The sequence below is a fragment of the Siphateles boraxobius genome, unplaced genomic scaffold (assembly GCF_051911475.1).
Source record: "Siphateles boraxobius isolate OS27281-9 unplaced genomic scaffold, OSU_SipBor_1 6, whole genome shotgun sequence".
In the NCBI taxonomy this organism is placed as follows: Eukaryota; Metazoa; Chordata; class Actinopteri; order Cypriniformes; family Leuciscidae; genus Siphateles; species Siphateles boraxobius.
In genome coordinates this window covers 14,286,250-14,305,500 of record NW_027509186.1, presented here as the reverse complement: position 1 = coordinate 14,305,500, position 19,251 = coordinate 14,286,250, and the positions used below count along the sequence as shown (strand labels likewise).

The window sequence follows — 19,251 nt, the reverse complement described above, 5'->3', positions numbered from 1 at the left end:
AGTTGTAAAGGCAATCAATTTGAATGTTACCGTCAGCCAGGGTTGCCAAGTCTATGATTTCCCCACAGAATTAAGCTACATTTAAACTGTCGCCGTAGGTTGATTTAAAGGTTTGACATATTGCATATTTGACTGAAATGCTTGTATTGGACTAATGATCACTATGATATATAGTGGTGTTTACTTTGCCTAACAGTGATTGTAAAATATGTATGTTAGGTATTGAAATGGCATATTTTGATATCTGGGATATGGTCGTTGGGCTAGTTTTGTAACGCAGATCTGGCAACCTTACCGTCAGTCGTCCTGGATAAAGTCACACCATTCACACACTATCATGTAGCGCTAAAGTTGAGACGTGTCATGAAAACAAGATTCACCACCTACAATAACACTCCCTATCTGTGGAACCGACATCCCGTCTGTTTTTCCCTGACACGAAAATGCAGTTTTCTTTGTTTTCATTGCGCGCAGTGAACCCTGGTCTATTTCCTCCTCTCGGGAAGCTCAGCCAGCCGCGGTGTCCAAATGAGCGTCATAGTGTGTGTGCGACTCTCTGCGTGAGCAAAGCTTGGATCAGCCACCCTCACCCTAACACAATCACAGGCCCGGCAGGGGTCCCATTCACCGGAGTGAAATGTGATATAGCCCCCTCTCTGACCGCCTAACTTCCATTATAGGGTCAGCGCACAGATCTACACTGAGCTCAACGGAATGACAGGAACAAAATGCTTTTTTACATGTTTTTCCATGCTGACGTCCCTCTTTTCAGAAATGCTAACCAGATTTAGACATCCCCGAAGGCTTCCAAGGTAAAAAAAAAAAGGAAAGTGGATTAAGTGTAAAAAGAGCGAAAGTGAGGTAACGAGAAAGGACGTTCTGAGGGTTCTGAAGTTCTCCTGAGGCACAACGGGGCAGATAAAATAAGTGTACGAGAAAAGTGATTAGTGAAAAATCCTCCTCTGCCCAAGTTAACAAGCATGAAATTACTCACTACCTTCTCTTACACTGCCTGAAAACATTTACCTGGAAAATTAACTGGGACTGAACCACTCTTCCCGTCAGGCGCGGCCTACGAACTAAACGCCGAGACGCCACAAACCCATTAAAATCTGAGCGCCTGAGAGGAATATCGTATGAGATGGGCTCTGTTATCTTGTTTGGACAGGAAAAGCACATAAAGACATGCAGAAAGAGAATAAAAGACGAAGAGTATACACTAGGAAATTGTTCCCGCAATCATAATTGTACGTCTAGTCATATTGCAAAAGTACATAGGCCTACTAGTAAAGGGGGCACTAAAAGACACAAAGCGTCTACAAATAAAAATGTATGATTTTGTTGAGAAAAATAACGTACCATGTTTAAAAGGTTTACATTAAGCAGTCAAATAGATATTTTGGTCAAAAAGACCATCAACAAAATAATAAAAACAAACTGTTATTAGCCTATATACACTTCATAACAATATAAGTAGGTCTAATATATATATATACACATATACATATATATACCTACAAATATATCAAAACATTCCTATAAGGGAATGTTTTGGCACATTTGACAGTACTAATATATATATATATATATATATATATATATATATATATATATATATATATCCAGGATATGGAAGTACCCTATATGAGCCTATACTCCCCCTCTATGAGCGCATCTGTCTGGCGAAGGTTGTGGTAACACCTTATGTTAACCACTAGATGGCAGCATGTCACAACAACTAAAAACCCCTCAAAGAAACTCAAACCAGTATCCACTATACTCTCTCCATCCATTCACCATCAGCACATCATAAAACGAACGGCCTGTGACCCAGTAAATATAATTTCCTCTTCCACTTCCCATTTCCTTCCTCTACTTCCATCCTTCACTCTATTGTTTTGTTTCCCCACACTCTCTCATTGTCTGTTTCCTCTGGTTCGTACCTTATACTCCTGCACCAGGCCGTTCTGCTCCTCCTCTGGGGGCGGTTGCCAGGATACCAGGATCGCTGTGCCGTTGTCTCCGCTTCCTGTTACGGTGACCCCCCGGGGAGCGGCACTGGGCGCTGGGATAAGAGACACGAGCGGGATGTTACACACACCTAACAATATACACGTGTGTTTGTGCAAGTGCATCTACGTTCTCAATACCTTCAATTATGCACACACAGGTACATGTGTGCATTTATAAACAAACATTATGTGCACATGCATATGGACTATATGTCTCAGTGCAATAGCTTGTGTTTGTATGTGTGTGTTCTCCGAAACACATGTAAGCACTCATTTTTATAGCAGTTTTAGTGAACTTAAATAATGAGCGGCGACTGCCAAGCAACATGATTCGGGCGTCGCAGTGCCAGATGCCTACTTGAGCTCAGGGTGAACAGAATGTTGTCACTGTGCTTCACATAACTATTATCCACTTAATACAGACATCAATGTTAACACAAAGCCCTGGAGTGAAACATTTGTTTTGCGTTTGCCGTCATTTCAAGGAAAAGTTGGAGCGAACCGAACTCGCTGGCGTTCTCCAGAGCCACAGACGGACACACCCTCAGAACAATTAGCACAGCAGTCGTTTGAGCTTGCGCTTTTTTGGCTTCTCGTTGTTGGCTGCTTGGCTTTCCTGAAGCTTTTTAAACGTCCTGCTTTGCCCTCCCTCACGGGCCACAGACCACACGTTAACATAAATGAGAACTACTGAACGCAGGCGAACGCCTTTCTTACCCTAGAGAGGCTCGAATGTAGCCGGTAAATGTGATCGAAAGCCGCTACAGGCAGCGCTTGAACGGACAAAAACACAAAATGAAGCCAAAATGCCCGTTTTGTCGAGTATACACTTAAGCACAGTCTTAAATTAGTTAAATTAAGTCTTAAATTAACGTAAAGAGTTGTGAGAAAATAGGAGCTGCATCAGATCCACGTCATGTGCTTTAGATCTTAAAGTGACAGCAGCCTAATAAACCTGTTGCTGTCTGTCATTAAAGATAATCAAAGAAAAAAGAAAAGCACAAACTACTAAAGACTGCATAACTTTTTGTAGCTTTAATAAAATTAACCCATATTTAAATTATAATATATGCAGTGAAGATTTTGAAGTGTTTGATAACTTTATTCAATTTCAGTATATTTCCTACACGTTATCTCAAATATTTAAAATATATTCATTTGTGTTATATTTATATTAACAAATACAAATTTGGAGATTAAATGTGAAAGTATTACAATATAAAAATATTTTAAAAACGTTAATGTTAGGTGCGATTATTAACAGAAAAAGCGTGGAATTAATTACTTTTTTTATTCGTTTTTTAATCGATTGACAGTACTAATATATATATATATATATATATATATATATATATATATATATATATATACAGTATATGGATGCTCTTATATATAAGAGCATTAAAAATGATTTCATTTTTGTCTGAAACCCAAATATTCAAACATGCAAAGGCAGCAAATCACATACATTTGTCATATGGCATTTGACATTAAGCTTTAAAGCACACACAGCACACGGTCAGCTCTCCTCACCTTCCTCGAGGGTCTTGCCCACTTTGATGTCACTGTCGGTGCCTTGGAACTCGTTGAAGAAAGGTCGAACTTTGAACTCATAGGTCACGCCCTTCTTGAGCTGGGTGATGACTGCGCTGTGCTCCCCCGGGGTTCGAACCTCAAACATTGCCCATTCCACACGCTGCTGCGCGCCCTCTGGGGACGGCCGGTACATCACCTTATAGCCCTGGATGTACTGAGACTGCTGCTCCACCTACCGGAAACAACACGGACAAAATGAAGGATTACCCAGGACTAGGACACTAGGAAGCTGTAAAGAAAGCGAGGTTTTAGTTTTTGTGTTAAGTTAAGCTAAACTATGCTTTATTATCAGACATATTCATCATTTTAATTTATGTACTGTAACTTTGGTTACAATTACTTATGAAGATGAATATGTACTGTATTTTCCAGAATATAAATCACTTTTTTATCATCTGAAATGTGCTGCGACTTGCTGGTAGTTCAGTTTCACTTAATAATAAATTCACTTAAATTTGTTTAGGCGTTTATTATAAATATTGTTTGTAATGCATACCACTTTATGTTTATGTTCTGTTCTCAATACCGTTAAATTGAAAGAATCTGTTGTGGAGTACTTAAAAAAACACATTTCTAGGTTTAATTTGCAAAAATGAAATTTGAAGCAATCAACAATATCAACAATATGTCTTCAGCATTTATTAATTTATTAAGTTAATATTAATTTCAACATTTACTAATATATGATTAAAATAAAAGGTTGTATTGGTTAACACTGTGTACTAACATGAACAAACAATGAACAGCTGTATTTTTATTCACTAATATTAACAAAGATGAATATATAAATACTGTAACAAATGTATTGCTCATTGTTAGTTCATGTTAGTTAATACATTACCTAATATTAACTAATGAATCTTATTGTAAAGTGTTATTTTATATGGGATTTTTATATCGGAGGTGTTGAGCACTGGGATCAGTCCAAATGGCTGTGGAGGGGGGAGAATTGAACACGCTTGTAAAGATTTTAATCAATTCTTGATCCGCCCCAATAAAAGCAGATGTCGTTTCAGCTGTTTTTCATTAAATACGTATAAAGTGCAAACAACACAACATGTTAAGAAAGAAACATGCTGGGAATATTTATGTTTTTGTGTGCACGTGTTAGTGAGGTGAAAGTCTGGACGGATTTAACCTCAACTTCAGCTGTTTGAACAAAGATTCATTTGTTCACTAGCACAAAATGTGTGAGATTTATGATTAAAATCAGATAAAAAGCTATTTGCCAGTGGGTTAAGAAAAATAAACTTAAATGAACTTTTCCAGTTACTTAGTTACTAATTAGTAACATTTACGTAAGTTACTTTTTCAGGGAGTAATGCAATAATGCAATGCACTAAAAGCAACTTTCCCCAACACATTTTTGTGTATATTGTCCTTTTAAAAGAAAATGTGGCGGCACTTACAGTCCACTGGACTCTGACGGAGGACGATGAGAGAATTGTGGGATTGTGGAGGTGAATGACAACATCTCCTAGTTCCCTCTGGATCTGGCCGTGGTCCACTCCCTGACTGGTTGGTGGGATGTCTACTCGCATAAACACAAACCACACAAACAAATATGTAATACATGCATAGACGTTACTGAACACGAGCATATCAAAACCACCAGAATACACAAAACAGCGATACATAAATGTAAATATTTAAAACGCATGACAGGATACTTGTCTGTGAGGTCAAAGGTAAACTGACCTTGTGTTTTGACCGCGTCGCTGATGGGGCTGGGGTCGCTCAGGCCGTACGCATTGGCCGCTCTCACCAGGAAGAGATAGACGGCGCTGGGCTTCAGATTCTTCAGGACGAAGCTCTCGGTCTTCACGTGATCCGCGAGCGTCTGCCAGCTGCTACCCGCCGCATGGCTGCCGTCCACACACACATCAAACATGAGTATTTATACTGCAAATTACTGCAGCCCAAACTTTATATCGAAATATCGTTACTACAGACATTATACCAAACAATGAGGTTACCGCAAAATGCCGGGTTTATAGGAAAATGCGGACGTGGGTATGATTATTTATGACATGCCGCAGCAAATGGACTTGGTATTTACAGAACCCCCATTAGCTTGTGAACTGTATTTACAAACGTTGTAAAACACACGCTTGTACAACCAAACCAACCGATGACAAATAAGTATAAAGTCAAAACTGATGATGCCACCTGAAGGCCTCTATCACATAAGAGGTGGGCGTGGCTCCAGTGTTCAGGTTGGGCTTCCAGGACAGAGACACTGAGGTGCGGCTGACGTCTGTGACCTCTGGTTTGGAAGGGGCACTGGGGATGAGGTTAGGATCTGTGGGTCGGCCAGGCTGAACCGGAGAGCCAAACTCTGAAACAAAGACACATACAGTACACACACATAAGCATGCCATCCTGTGCAACTGCTCTGGATTACACCCAAAAACAGGTTCATATATATATATATATATATATATATATATATATATATATATATATATATACATTATGACCAGTCAGAGGTGAAGCGTCGTTGATCATCTCCTAATAAGGCCACATATTAAGGTCTGGGTAGATTAGAGACCTGGAACAACATTTATTGAGGTTTATACTTAAAAAAGAAAGACAAATATTCGTCAGTAGGGTAAATAAATTAGTTTCCCCTTTGAATTTCATTTATTTGTCCACACCCACTAGTGTGGAAACTAGTTTTTGTTTTGTTTTGCAGTGCAGCGGCTCAAATTTTCATCAAGAAACAATATCCCCTTTCACACACGAATCCCGGTAAATTACCGTAAAATTGTCAGAACGACTTTAACGGTAAATTAAAAAATGTGCTGTTCACTCAAGCAACATTGTTCTGTATTTTTACCGATAACAGACAATTCACACATCAGTTCCAAAATACCGGTAAACTCTGTGATGAAGCCATTAACCGAAAGTGACCTCTAAAGTTGTTGACAAATCTCTTTATCCTCCCAGACGTACGGGCAAAATACCGGTAATCTTCATTCTGTGTTCACACAGCGCATATACCGGTAACTTACTGGTAATTTTACAACGTCACTTACTGGTGAATTGCTGGAACCAATTTACCGGTATTTTTGAAAAGGTCCTGTTTACACATGATCTGTTACCGGTAATTTACCGGTAAAGACTGTATGTGTGAAAGGGACTAATGAAAACCATTTACAGCTGGACAAAGGTTCAATTTCAAACTCAATTTCCTGTCGTTGGTTTCTCAGTGCTACCCGCTCTATTGTCTGTCTGTCGGCAGTACCTTGCACCTCCAGGTAAGCCTTCCACGATGCCTCTCCGCTGGGGGTGGACGCAGTGCAGGTGTACGTGCCAGTGTCTCCCAGCTGAAAGAAGAAAACAACTCCATAAATGCACATATGCGCATATATAATGCTTTTCCTACATTCAGCTCAAAAATAACGTTTAGTTTAAAGCTATAGTTTAATTTCAAACAAAAACACACAATATACTGCGTACCTCATTGAGACGTTCATTCAATGTATCGTTTTTATATTGAAGATTTTTTGCTTGCTTATTTGCAATACGTTGCTTAAATGTTAAAATGACGTTCAGAAGATGTTTTCGCAATATTTACGATTTAGAATGTATGAAAAGTTATTGGATGGCAAGTATAATAGTTTCTGCTCCACTAGCATTTGGAAATAAAAATCAGCTTTGTAGTATTCCTCATATTCATAAAAAAATTATGATTTTTTTCTCTTCTTTTCTCTCCCCTGCCTTTATTTCTAAAATAAAAAGTCAATCACTTTAAAATGAATCACTTTATTTTGTATTTGTAAGTCACTTTGGATAAAACCGTCTGCAAAAATGAAATAAAATAAAATATAATGGTTTGGTAATATGAATGTAAATTATCTACCATGCCACTAAAAGGCATTAAATTAAAAACTAATAGACAAAGACAGGAATGAGACAAAGAGAGAAAGAGTGAGACAGAGCAAGACAGACATTAAATTAATAATTTTAATAAATCTGTGGTTAATTGGAGGACATATCAGGTAATTATTTTTTTTTAACAAAAACTTATATAAAGATAAAATAAAGACAGACATATAGAACATCTACATGTATGTTCCTTTCTTCCAGCGCTTTCTGTAAGGAATAATTGACGACAGCCCGTTGAATTATTAGAAAAATAATGCACACCCGAGGTGGTAATGGGTCACGACGCGAAGCGGAGTGGCCATTAGACCTCGGTGTGCATTATTTTTCTAATAATTCAACGGCCTGAAGTCAATTATTCTGCTTATACTACAGTTACCACACATCGAAACATTGTTCAAATGATGTATTTCAAGACGTTTGTAAAGTTTTTGTCATTAAAACGCTCTTGTATGTAGGACTAATTTATTGCGCATCTAATCCCACGCCTCCGTTGCTAATTCCAAAACGCCATTTTAGAGTTAGTAACGGAGGTTTGAGCCACTGATCGCAGACTAATGCTGGACATACTTAACTACTGTCTGAAACATTCTGTTTCCATCGACTGCAGCAGATTTTAAACACAGACTGAACGCGCTGAACACGCGTTTGAGCATGATCAATCATAACAAAGTATGAAATTACATTCATAACCAGCCTTACAATAAGTGTGTCCCCGGCTTTATGCAGTTATTAATGCAGTTATTAGAGAGAGAGAGAGAGAGAGAGAGAGAGAGGCATGTGCTTCAATGTTATTATTTATTAATTAATTCAATTCATTTTAATTAGTTCGTTCATGTTTTTTCCTAATATTGACAGTAGTAAAAGTAGTAAAAAATTATCTGCAATAATTACAAAAACCCATGCAGCAGCACTATCAATTTATTTATATAGGCCTATTCAGTTTAATGTTCTATTGACTATATAGGGCTATATACTTTGTTTATTAAAATTAAACTGCATGTTTCCATTGATTGTGAAGTTAGACATCGAAAATTGCAGATCAAGCGCATGGGCTGCATGTTTTTTCTTGTTTTGAATTGTATCCTATTTTCCGTTATTACAGTTAACTACGCGCAGTGATATGGAACTGTAATGCGGTCAAGACCTGCCTGGAACTACGTTAGCCGTGCGTTTCCCTGAAAATAATTGCACACCTTAGAACGTTCTCAACCAATCAGAATCAAGCATTCAACAGCCCTGTAGTATAATATAAAATAATGACAATAACAGTGTTTGAATGATGTAGTGTTGGAGTATGTTAATATCTTAAAGAAAAAAGGACACATTTAAGAATGTCACCGATCTGTCAGTCAGTTTACACAAAGTCGCCAGAAATAGGCAGTCTATCTTGAGCTACTGGTGTGCGTGTGTTCGCTTAATGACATGTTCATTAATGCGAGCCGCCCGAAGCGCAACAGATAGAGATGCATCTCCTCGTTTCGCTTTATCTCTCCTCTATTCTTTAAAAGAAGCGAGACGTCTTCAAGTGAGACATCTACGTTAATTAAAGTCGCATTCTGACAGCCTACACTGCGGGGACCTTTGACCCCTGTGCAGGAGGAACCCGGGCGCTCATGTGTGTGTGTGTGCTGTGACAGGAAACGCTCCCCTCCCCCCCGCTCACATTCGGAGGGTGTGTGTAACTCCACGCAGCTGACGGGGGGATGACAGCAGGAGTGTGTGTTCGCACATCAAAACCTGCAGGCTGACTGACGGCTCTCTGAACACTGGCCCTCTGTGCCTGAGATGATTTTTATGCTGAAGTGAGGGATGAAAGGAAGTCTTATGGAGTACTGCACACATGCATGTCTATGTTCACTCACACATCATGTACAGAAGTGCAAACCTTCAAAAATGCTAAGATAGTATGCCTGCTTTGCAATCATTATACAATTGTGATAATTAAATGTACACTATGTAACTTTTGGCCCTCTAACGATTAAAAACAATGCATGCATTTTGTAGAAGAACATTGTTTTGGTTGTGCTTCGGCTTTCTGTGACTGTGCGGATGAATATGGTTATCGTTCTGCTCATAAAACATTCACTACTAGGCTTAAGAGATATGAGCAGTTTAGATGGAAAGGATCTCAAGCTGACTAGCTGAAGACATTACTGTAGCTTTACCCATTAGAAACGGTACTTTCTTGAAAATAAATTCCAGCACAGCGCTACAACAACCATAATCAAATGACCCTTCAAAATAGATAATACTTAAATATACTCTACAATAAACTCTGTTAGAGAGCTACATATGGCAATTTATCCGTTCAATAAAATACCTTCTTCAACTGTTGAGTAATAAAAACACCATCTCTGAGTCGCTTTTACGACATTTCAAATCTCCAAAAAGCCAAGCCAATGTTGATTCTTGATTTATTACGAGCTCTGCTCTCTTTTTGCCAGTGGACTCTCCACTAACCTCTGCCACTCACACACCAGACACACATCAAAGTAGCTAGAGCAACTTTTCCTCTATTTACGGATATGATGAGACACGCACAGACGAGTGACATATGTACGCAATAACCCATGAAAACCATCCCGACCGGACTAAAATATAAACACATAACAGGCTTACCATAGTGATTACATAATGTAACTTTAAGAAAGTTTAATCATATATCAATATTCCATCAATATATATACATTGCATCAATCATTTTAGACCCTTCTATCTGTATTTTATATTTATTTACAGTGAGGTGCAAAAGTATGAGACCACACTGAAAATATGGGATTCAAAATGTATTTTAAACCCGAAAATGAACAAAGATTTAAGAAAAAAATGCTACAAATCAAAAAAAAAATTTTTGTTTTATTTCAACATATATTTTTTAGTTAAAATTATTTCGCAGGGCTCTCAAGTTTTGAAGACAAGCAAGAGTGACATCCAGCCGACAGATACATTTTTGTCATTGGTTGTTGCGTTAAATCTTACCCAGATACAATAGTGCTATTTTCTGATTGGCTATTGTGTAGCTCGACGAACAACACCAGAGGAGACGCGCTTGATTCCTGCCGGTTCCACAGTGAGAGTGGCGCGGCCAGAGTTTTGGCATATTAAATATATTACAAATAGTTTTTCAGTGTGAGAAATACAATGTGTGGCAGGAGAGCGTGCCGTAAAGCAATTCGTTACCTCGCGAGACCTGATATCACACGATACTTCCTAACACTGAGGCCGGCGTCCCGCCCGGGACAAAGTTGCAAGGGTGGTTTAGCGGCTCACAGGCACCAGGGGGCTGCGAGACGACCACCATTCAACACGAAATCAGTAATATAAACATTACAATGACTCCAAAGCTGTTCGGTTAAGGTAAAAAAGTTACTTAGTTCTGCTATAAACAAGATCAATGTATTTGAGAAGCAATATGCCAAATGAGAAATGAGATTTTATAATGAGATTTTAGGTCTTGTTTTCAGAGAAATTAGTTTTATGTTTTATGCTTAAAAAGGAAAAACAAATGCCAATATTGCAAAACAATTAGTTTGTTTTCCATATTAATTAGTTTTTGTTGTCTTTTTATTAAAAAGAAAAAAGTAAAATAACACTTTTTTACTACTTATTCTCTGTAATGAACTTTAATAAACAAATAAGCTAATAAAAAGTCACATTTTTATCAAGATAATCATTCTGTGAATGTGGGCCCTTGCAAACAGTTTATTTGCAATAAACTTGCAGCGAATATGCGGTAAATCTGCGGTAATCTTACCTAAACGTGCAAAAATAATATTGTATAAGTGAAGCTGTGATTTTTGATTCTGTCAGTGAAACCTGCAGTGCTGTCTGAGGTATTCTGAATAAAACAGCTAACGGCTCAAAATCTGCTAACTTCAGCTCAGAGAGAAGCAGCAGTTAACCGCATTCAATAAACCATCCCGCCGCATTCAGAAACCTCTATGAATAAAATATTAATAAATGTAAAAAAGAGAGGAGCTGAGTCTGAGACGAGCGGTACAACACAACCGCTCAAAATTCCCTGTAAATAGTTGTTCTGTGTGGTGTGTTTGGAATGGAAAATTCCATAAAAATCTGTTACTAAGGAAAACCGAACAAGGGAAACAGTACTTTACGAGAACAAGTTGGTTTGGTGCACCAAACGAACACATGCTCAAACCTCCATACGTGAGCGTTCTTAATGCATCAAAAGGGTCAGAGAGGAGCTACAAAGCCATAAATCCATGAAAGGAAAGAGTTCTCATGAACCGGAGTCACGTCCCCTGTTACTGTACATTAATCTGCATGATGTATATGTCAGGCTTTGATGTAGTTCTGACCCCTCAGAGCCACCGTACCTTAGCGTAACGGATCTGCAGGGCTCCCGTGTCGAGTTGTTTGAGTCGAGAATCATGGGTGGACACCAGGATCCCGTCTTTCCTCCACAGGATGGTGGGAGACGGCGTGCCGGTGGCTTGGCATCCCAGGACCACCGTCCCGTCCACAGCCACGGTCTGGTTGGTGGGACCCTGGCGGACGATGGGTGGAGGTCTATCTGAGATCACTGGGAGAGAGAGAGAGAGAGAGAGAGAGAGAGAGAGAGAGAGAGAGAGAGAGAGAGAGAGAGAGAGAGAGAGAGAGAGAGAGAGAGAGAGAGAGAGAGAGAGAGACACCCTCAGAAACCAATCACTGCCTTGTTTTAGAGTGTTATAGTATGAAAGTATAAAAACAGTTACAACATAATAGTATTCCTAATGTTCATTAATATTAAAATAAAATAAATCAGCTTTGTAGTATTCCTCATAATCATTAAAAACTATGAACATAATTGTTTCCCTTTCTTATTTTTTTTTTCTTTTCCTTGACTTTTCTAAAATAAAAATCAATAATTGTATGATGAATAATTTAGATTAAAATAAAAAACAAAAACAAAATTAATACAATTAAATACATTTTTATGCATGTAGCTAAGCTACAAATGGTTTGGCAATATAACTGTAAATGATCTACCATGCCACTAAAATGCATTAAACTAAAAGAGGAGAGACAGAAAGACAGGTTGAGACAAAGAGAAAAAGAGTGAGACAGAGACATGTCGGTCTCATTTGAAGACAGAGTCTTAAAAGTTGTCCCAGACCTACTAATATCATTATAATAACTATAATGAAACACAACTGTACTCCAAACCAAAATCCAAAATACATCCTTCCACATTTTATAAGGGCCACAGAAGCTAGTGCGTGTACGGTCAGAGGTAAAGAGAACGAAGAACGCAAATAAAAATAAATGTAACCAAGGAAAAAGAGCATGCGAGTGTGGAATGTCTGGCAGCAAACGAGCTGAGTACATGTTTTAAGAACGAGAGAGAGAGAGAGAGAGAGAGAGAGAAATAGAGATGGAATCCAATTTTCTCAACTGGAAGCAATTTTCTAATCAGTCAACAGCAGTAGCAGAACGAAGCCAAACTAGAGACGAGCAATTAATACCGGCAGCATTTCAACAGCACTAAATCTCCCTCAAACACACACCAGCCATCATCACCACACTAAAACACACAGAAATACACCACGTCTATTAAAATCGCCCCCCGTGTGTCCTCTCCTCTCTCACAGAGCGCCCAGGCCGTCTGATAAATGCTGGGATGTTTACGTCCATATGATTGTGTTCGACAATGCCAGAAGCATTACCGCCATTTACACGGCTGCCATTTGCATAAACGCCACTACAGCGCGTTTTCAAAGCCGTGCAACACTTTTGTAAGGACCATCAAAGGCATGAATTATGTATCAGATGACACGCTCGCACATGCACGGTTGTGTCCTCGCGTCGACGCTGTTGTAATTACTGAATCATCATGGCGGTGACCTGTAATTACGATCCGTGCCCGCAGTAAGAGTGAGGCCAGAGAGCAGATTGGTGCTAAAATAACTGTTATTATTCTTTCTTTACCTCACTCTTCTTCTTTTTGTCTTGCTTTGATGTTTTCTTTATAGACATGCACTCACAGGAGATTACATTGGATGACAGGGAACTGCCGAACTGTCACTATTGTGTTGAAGTGTCTTATTGACTATTTGAGGATATAAAGTAATCAATGTTGGGGTAACGCATTTCTTATAAAATGTTGTTATTTGCGATGCATATATGATTTTGATTAAATAGCAAGTTCTCTCAACTCTTTACACAATGATATTTACATTGTTTACTTAAACATGGCACAAGCTGATTGGACCCTGTTGTATCTGCAGCCAATGAGCTTGCTGCTCAACGTTTAGATTTCCTCAGAAACCCTCCCCCTTCCCCAGCTCCACCTGTATAAATCTGCTATGCATAATTTAATATATGGTTCTTTTTAATGAATCTTCAAAAAGATTCATGAACAAAATATTTTAGTCAGTGAATCATTCAGAGGCATTACTGAATTCACAACTGACATCCTTTATCACACATATCATGTATGATATTTACAAAAAAGAATGTTAAAATATAAAAAATATATAAAAAAATGAGTCAAATTAGTTACGAAAAGAAAAAGTTCCTGGTGAATGTAATACTGGATTGTGCTGAAATAATCAATCTGTTAAAGCATTTGTCATGGCCACACAAAACTAACAGCCGGAAATCTAAGAAGTGAAGGATAAATCTGTGTTTATCCACATAACGACCTTAAGGACACAGCTCAAATGGGTTTTACAAATAAATCCGAAAGCAATATAATGAGTAATGCATTTACAGTGCAAAACTGAGCAATTAATATATTGCAATCAGAATAAAATGAATAAAATAAACAAATAAAATAATTAAAATAAATAAGATAAAACTTTTTTGGGAGTAAGTTTCCCAAAACTAAGGAGCAAAAAGAATGACATCTCTTTGCGTGTACCGTCTGTAACCTCCAGCAGGGCTTTGGTGATCACACTGCCAGCGATGTTCAGAGCCTGACAGCTGTAGTAGCCTCCGTCCGAACGCTCCACCGCCGTGATGGTCAGATCACCCGTCTGAGAGACAGAGAACCGACTGGAGGGAGGAGGAGGTTGAGAGGAGAACAGGAGGTTCTGGAGAAGGGAACAAGGAAAAGATGTATGAACAGAGGTAGAATTTGATAACAAAAATTCTAATTCTAAGTTCTAATTTCTCCAAGAATATTCAGTATGTGGGAAATAAACATTTTGTCAAGACTTGCACGTTTACACTCATCATTGGCACTGTGTGTCTGAGTGTGTGATGAGTGAAATTGATCAAACCATGATGACTTGAGGTGTGTTAGAGGTGTGGAGTGTTACAGAGCCCATTAGATTTGTGTAAATGTGCAGATGGCCTTATAAATCTACCAGCCTCATAAATCTGCCTGACTTTAATGGGGGAGAGTGCCATGCATTTTATATGTTACTGTAAAAGTGTGCTCAGGAAATGCATCTTTGTATCGCAAGCGAAAGTACAAACATACACAGATACACTCACCTGACTGCCTTCTTTCTGCCAAAATATCGCAGGCTGAGGACTTCCTGTGGCTTCGCACTGAAAGGTCACGGTGCGGCCCATCCCGGCTACTTGATTCCTGGGTCGCACCACAAACACAGGAGGAACTGCAGAAATAGGAGTTAAATAAGTCAATTACCAAAGACAATATTTTGACTCTTGGATTGTAAAAAGGAACAAAAACACATTTACATGAATGCATTTAAAATGGAAGTATATGGAGCAACACATTAAGACTGTTTAAAAGCCAGTGTGCAGCCTTTATTTTATAAAGTAATTTGTATTTTATAAAATAATAGATAGTTCAAAAGAATTATATATATATATATATATATATATATATATATATATATATATAAACAATATTATTATTTTTATATTTTAGTTTATATATATATATATATATATATATATATATATATATATATATATAGTATACACACAGTGCCTAGCATAAGTGAACACACCCATGCTAAAGTTGACTAAAAAGAGGAATAAAAAATCATCTTTTGGAAATTGATCTTAATGCCTTAATAAAAAAAAAAGGAAAAATCCAACCTTTAAGGACACCAATTTTCTTTGTGAATGAATAATGTATCGTAAATAAATAAATGTTCTTCCTTAAAATACAGGTTGCGTAAGTCAGGACACCCCTATGTTGAATTAGATTGAGCATGGTGTTATTTAGCTGGTTTGATTTGCATTGAGAGATGATTTTATGGAAAGTGCCCCATGCCAATCTCTAGGTATGGTGAAGGGAATGTGATGTGATGATGTGGGTCTATTTTAATTCCAAAGGCCAAGGGAACTTTATCAGGATGCATAGTATCCTGGATCTATGAAATAACTGGCCTTTAAAAATAAAAATCTGCCTGACTCTATGGGAATTTAACATAGGGGTGTCCTGACTTATGCACCCTGTATTTTAAGGAAGAACATTTATTTATTTACGATACATTATTCATTCACAAAGAAAATTGGTGTCCTTAAAGGTTGGATTTTTTCTTATTTTTTAAATTAAGGCATTAAGATCAATTTCCAAAAGATGATTTTTTATTCCTCTTTTTAGGCAACTTTAGCATGGGTGTGTTCACTTATGCTAGGCACTGTATATATATATTTATTTTTTATTTTTTATTATTCTATTGTAATTTTAACTGTAAATGCATTTTCTTAGGCTCATTTTTTTAAACAACGTTATGAAATGGATTTTTTAAGCACAATTTTCGGTAAAACTATGTAGAGCCTTTATGAATAACACATTATAAAGGAATTCATAATATAGGTTATAATGCCTTATATCTTTTCATAAACAATGAATAGACAAGTTTTATAACTGTGGTTACAATTATTCACGAGTACATACAATGCATAATTAATGCATTAAATATATTTAAAATGGCTTAAAGTGTTACCTAATTTTCATTTCTGTGTTGATATTTTCATATTTTCTGGACAGGAAGTTGGGTCAATAATAATCTTTTGTTTATGTTACTGCCACACACTTAGACATGCCATGAATCCGAGATAAGTTGTTAATATTTTTGGAATCTGTGTGTACATTTCTGCCAAAAATGTATGTTGTCAACTTTTACTAGCAAATCTCTAATTTTGATTTCAGGGTATCAGGGATGTCTTTGATATCAGCCAAATTTCTTGGATATAAATACACTAGAGACAGACTGAGCTCAAGCCTTTAGTGTCACGTTTAACGGCAGGAAATAAAAGAGGAAGGCATACTGGTGTATAATGGAAGGATATGCAGGTATTCTGGAACATAAAAACATATGTAGACGCAATATAAAAACGGCACGACCGCCACGTCTGCTTCATTTGCATGGACAAGGGCACAGAGCAATACAAATTTACATTGAGATGGGGGGGGGGGTAAATTTAGGCCACCTGTCCCGTACTGACACTCTTTTATGGAACCGACGTCGTTGGGATGCCGGTTTTTCATGCATCTTAATGACTCGGAGTGGAGAAATGATGATTCCTGACGCAAACTCCACTTCGGAGTCCATAACAGCACGGAGCCATTTCATCTTGTAATAAGGATATGTTCATAATATGTGACACAAAGTATGACTCCCTACGACGACAAGCGAGTCCGTCTACCGGTGAACCAATCTTAAACCTGTCAAATCACACACTGCCGTAAAGCGTCCGGAGGAATAAAGCTAGAATTTTCAACTAAGTGGGAAGAAAATGAGGCAATTTTGACGTTACCTTGTACGCTCAGAGCGAGCATTAGTTTTTACCCAGGCCTGCTGTGCTGTCACTGTTGCCGGTGACAACCCAGACAAGCGTGCTGATTGGTGGAAGGATGGAAGGTGGATGGATGGTGGTTCTGACAACTTCCTGTTGCTGTCATTGCAGCAAAAATGGTGACGGGTGACATTTGCAACTTACCAGACACAACTGAAAGAGGAAAAAAAAAAAATAGAAGCATGATAAAACACAGATGTGAGAGATGTGCAAATTAACCGCGCACGACATGAAGCAAAAATGACAGGAAATGCTTACTGAACAAAATCAGTGCAGTGATGTATTTATGAGCATAACACAAAAACATACAAGAAACATAAGGTGTGGCAAGCACACACACACATTGTAAATGTATCATGAGGCTGAAATATATGGCATAAACCACACAAAGAAACAATTCTATCAGTCTTGAGTTGTGAGCGTGAGGCATGAATGGAGGTTTTATTCTTCTGGTCTGGCCAAAGGTTTTATTAGGTGGACAATGTGACCTGGAGTCTGACCCTTTTAAAGCTACAGTGTGTCATTTTTACACCACTAGCCCGACATAACAACACTGGCTCAGCCAATGGCATTCATTTGGATGCGTGACTACTAGCTTGTCTGAATACTGACATTATTTCTCAAATATGTTTATTTTTGCAAAAAAATGCGCAATTTTTTTTCCCGCTAGTGTGTGGAAATTAAACACTTAAACTTAAACTTTAAAAGAAACGGCGATTTAGCATTTTAACCCTCTTGTTGTGTAAAAACCCTCAATCTCCAAGACTCAAGTGTGAAAACAACATGAAATGGCACTCAAAATGGATTTAAAATCCGTAAAGTGACATTTTTCCAAATTAAAACTAGCATTTTTGTAGTGGGAATAATGCCGGGTGGGAATAACATTTTAATGAAAGATTGGCTGAAAAGAATAATTTTTTGTAACAATTCATAATAAGGTTTAATTTTTTAACATTAGTTGACTAGATTAGATAACATTCACAACTAACAATGAACAAGACCTGTACAGCATTTAATAATCTCTGTTAATGTTAACAATCAATTTAAATTTAAAAAGCTGTACCTGTTAATACACTGCGAACTAACATGACAAATAGTGAACAGTATGTTTAACTAACATTAACAAAGATTAATAAATGCTGCAAAGCACATTGTTTATTGTTAGTTCATGATAGCTAATGCATTAATTAGTGTTAAGAAATGAGACCTTATTGTAAATTGTTTCAGAATTTCCTTAAGAACAAAGATGGATCGCGCACAATAAAACCAAGGACATTTGTTAAGCAAGAAAATAAGCCAATTTTAAACTTTAAATGCAATAACTCAGGCCATTTGAAGTCAATCCTGTGACATGGACAGAGTAACACAAACGAAGGGTGAGAAACGAGGGAAAGCGGTAGATTTGCGAACAGCTGCTTAAAGAGAACTCGACTTGGACGGGGCCATTTGCTCTTTTGGCAATGGTTGGGGCTCTCGCTCTACTTTGTTTCCATGGCCCATTAGCGGAGCTACTCATGGGACTCGCATGGCATTCTAGCACTTTCCTCAAATACATCAGTACTAATGACTAAATCGCCAGCTGAGAGAGGCCTCGTTTGTACCCAACATTATCTTTTCATGGCCCTTTAACAGAGAACTGACTCTTATTCCAAATTACTTATCTCGGAGAATGTGTGTGTTTGTGTGTACATGTGCGCTTGACATTTACAAATTCTGAATTGACAAATCGTTTAAAGAATCAATTGACTGTTCAATGCACCTATGATGCCAAAACATGCTGTCTAGGTATGCAGCTCACTAATGTAATTCCTTCAAAACACCAACCAGACAAAAGACATTCTTGAATGAAGTCATCAATTTGATTTATCTCATTCCTTGGCATCTGGAAAGCAATGTTGTGCCAAAGGCAAGTTTAGTAATAAGCCTCTTCGCTGGATAGGTTATTGAAGCAGACGTGTTTATAACTTTGGTTCCAATGCTACTGGCCCGCTAAACACACGCAAAATAATAATTCAGCAATTTCTGT

The 19,251-nt window shown here is 37.8% G+C and overlaps 1 protein-coding gene across 1 annotated transcript in view; it reads right to left on the bottom strand.

Moving 5' to 3' along the window:
* robo1 (roundabout, axon guidance receptor, homolog 1 (Drosophila)) overlaps positions 1-19,251 on the bottom strand; it is a 163,038-nt gene that overhangs the window by 21,917 nt on the left and 121,870 nt on the right. The window contains exons 7-15 of the mRNA XM_077207757.1: positions 14,940-15,064; positions 14,362-14,533; positions 11,837-12,042; positions 6,856-6,937; positions 5,778-5,946; positions 5,307-5,473; positions 5,018-5,139; positions 3,546-3,780; positions 1,944-2,065 (exon numbers count right to left, since the gene is read on the bottom strand). Of these exons, the coding sequence (XP_077063872.1) occupies positions 1,944-2,065; positions 3,546-3,780; positions 5,018-5,139; positions 5,307-5,473; positions 5,778-5,946; positions 6,856-6,937; positions 11,837-12,042; positions 14,362-14,533; positions 14,940-15,064 (1,400 nt within the window). The remainder of the gene's footprint in view (positions 1-1,943; positions 2,066-3,545; positions 3,781-5,017; positions 5,140-5,306; positions 5,474-5,777; positions 5,947-6,855; positions 6,938-11,836; positions 12,043-14,361; positions 14,534-14,939; positions 15,065-19,251) is intronic.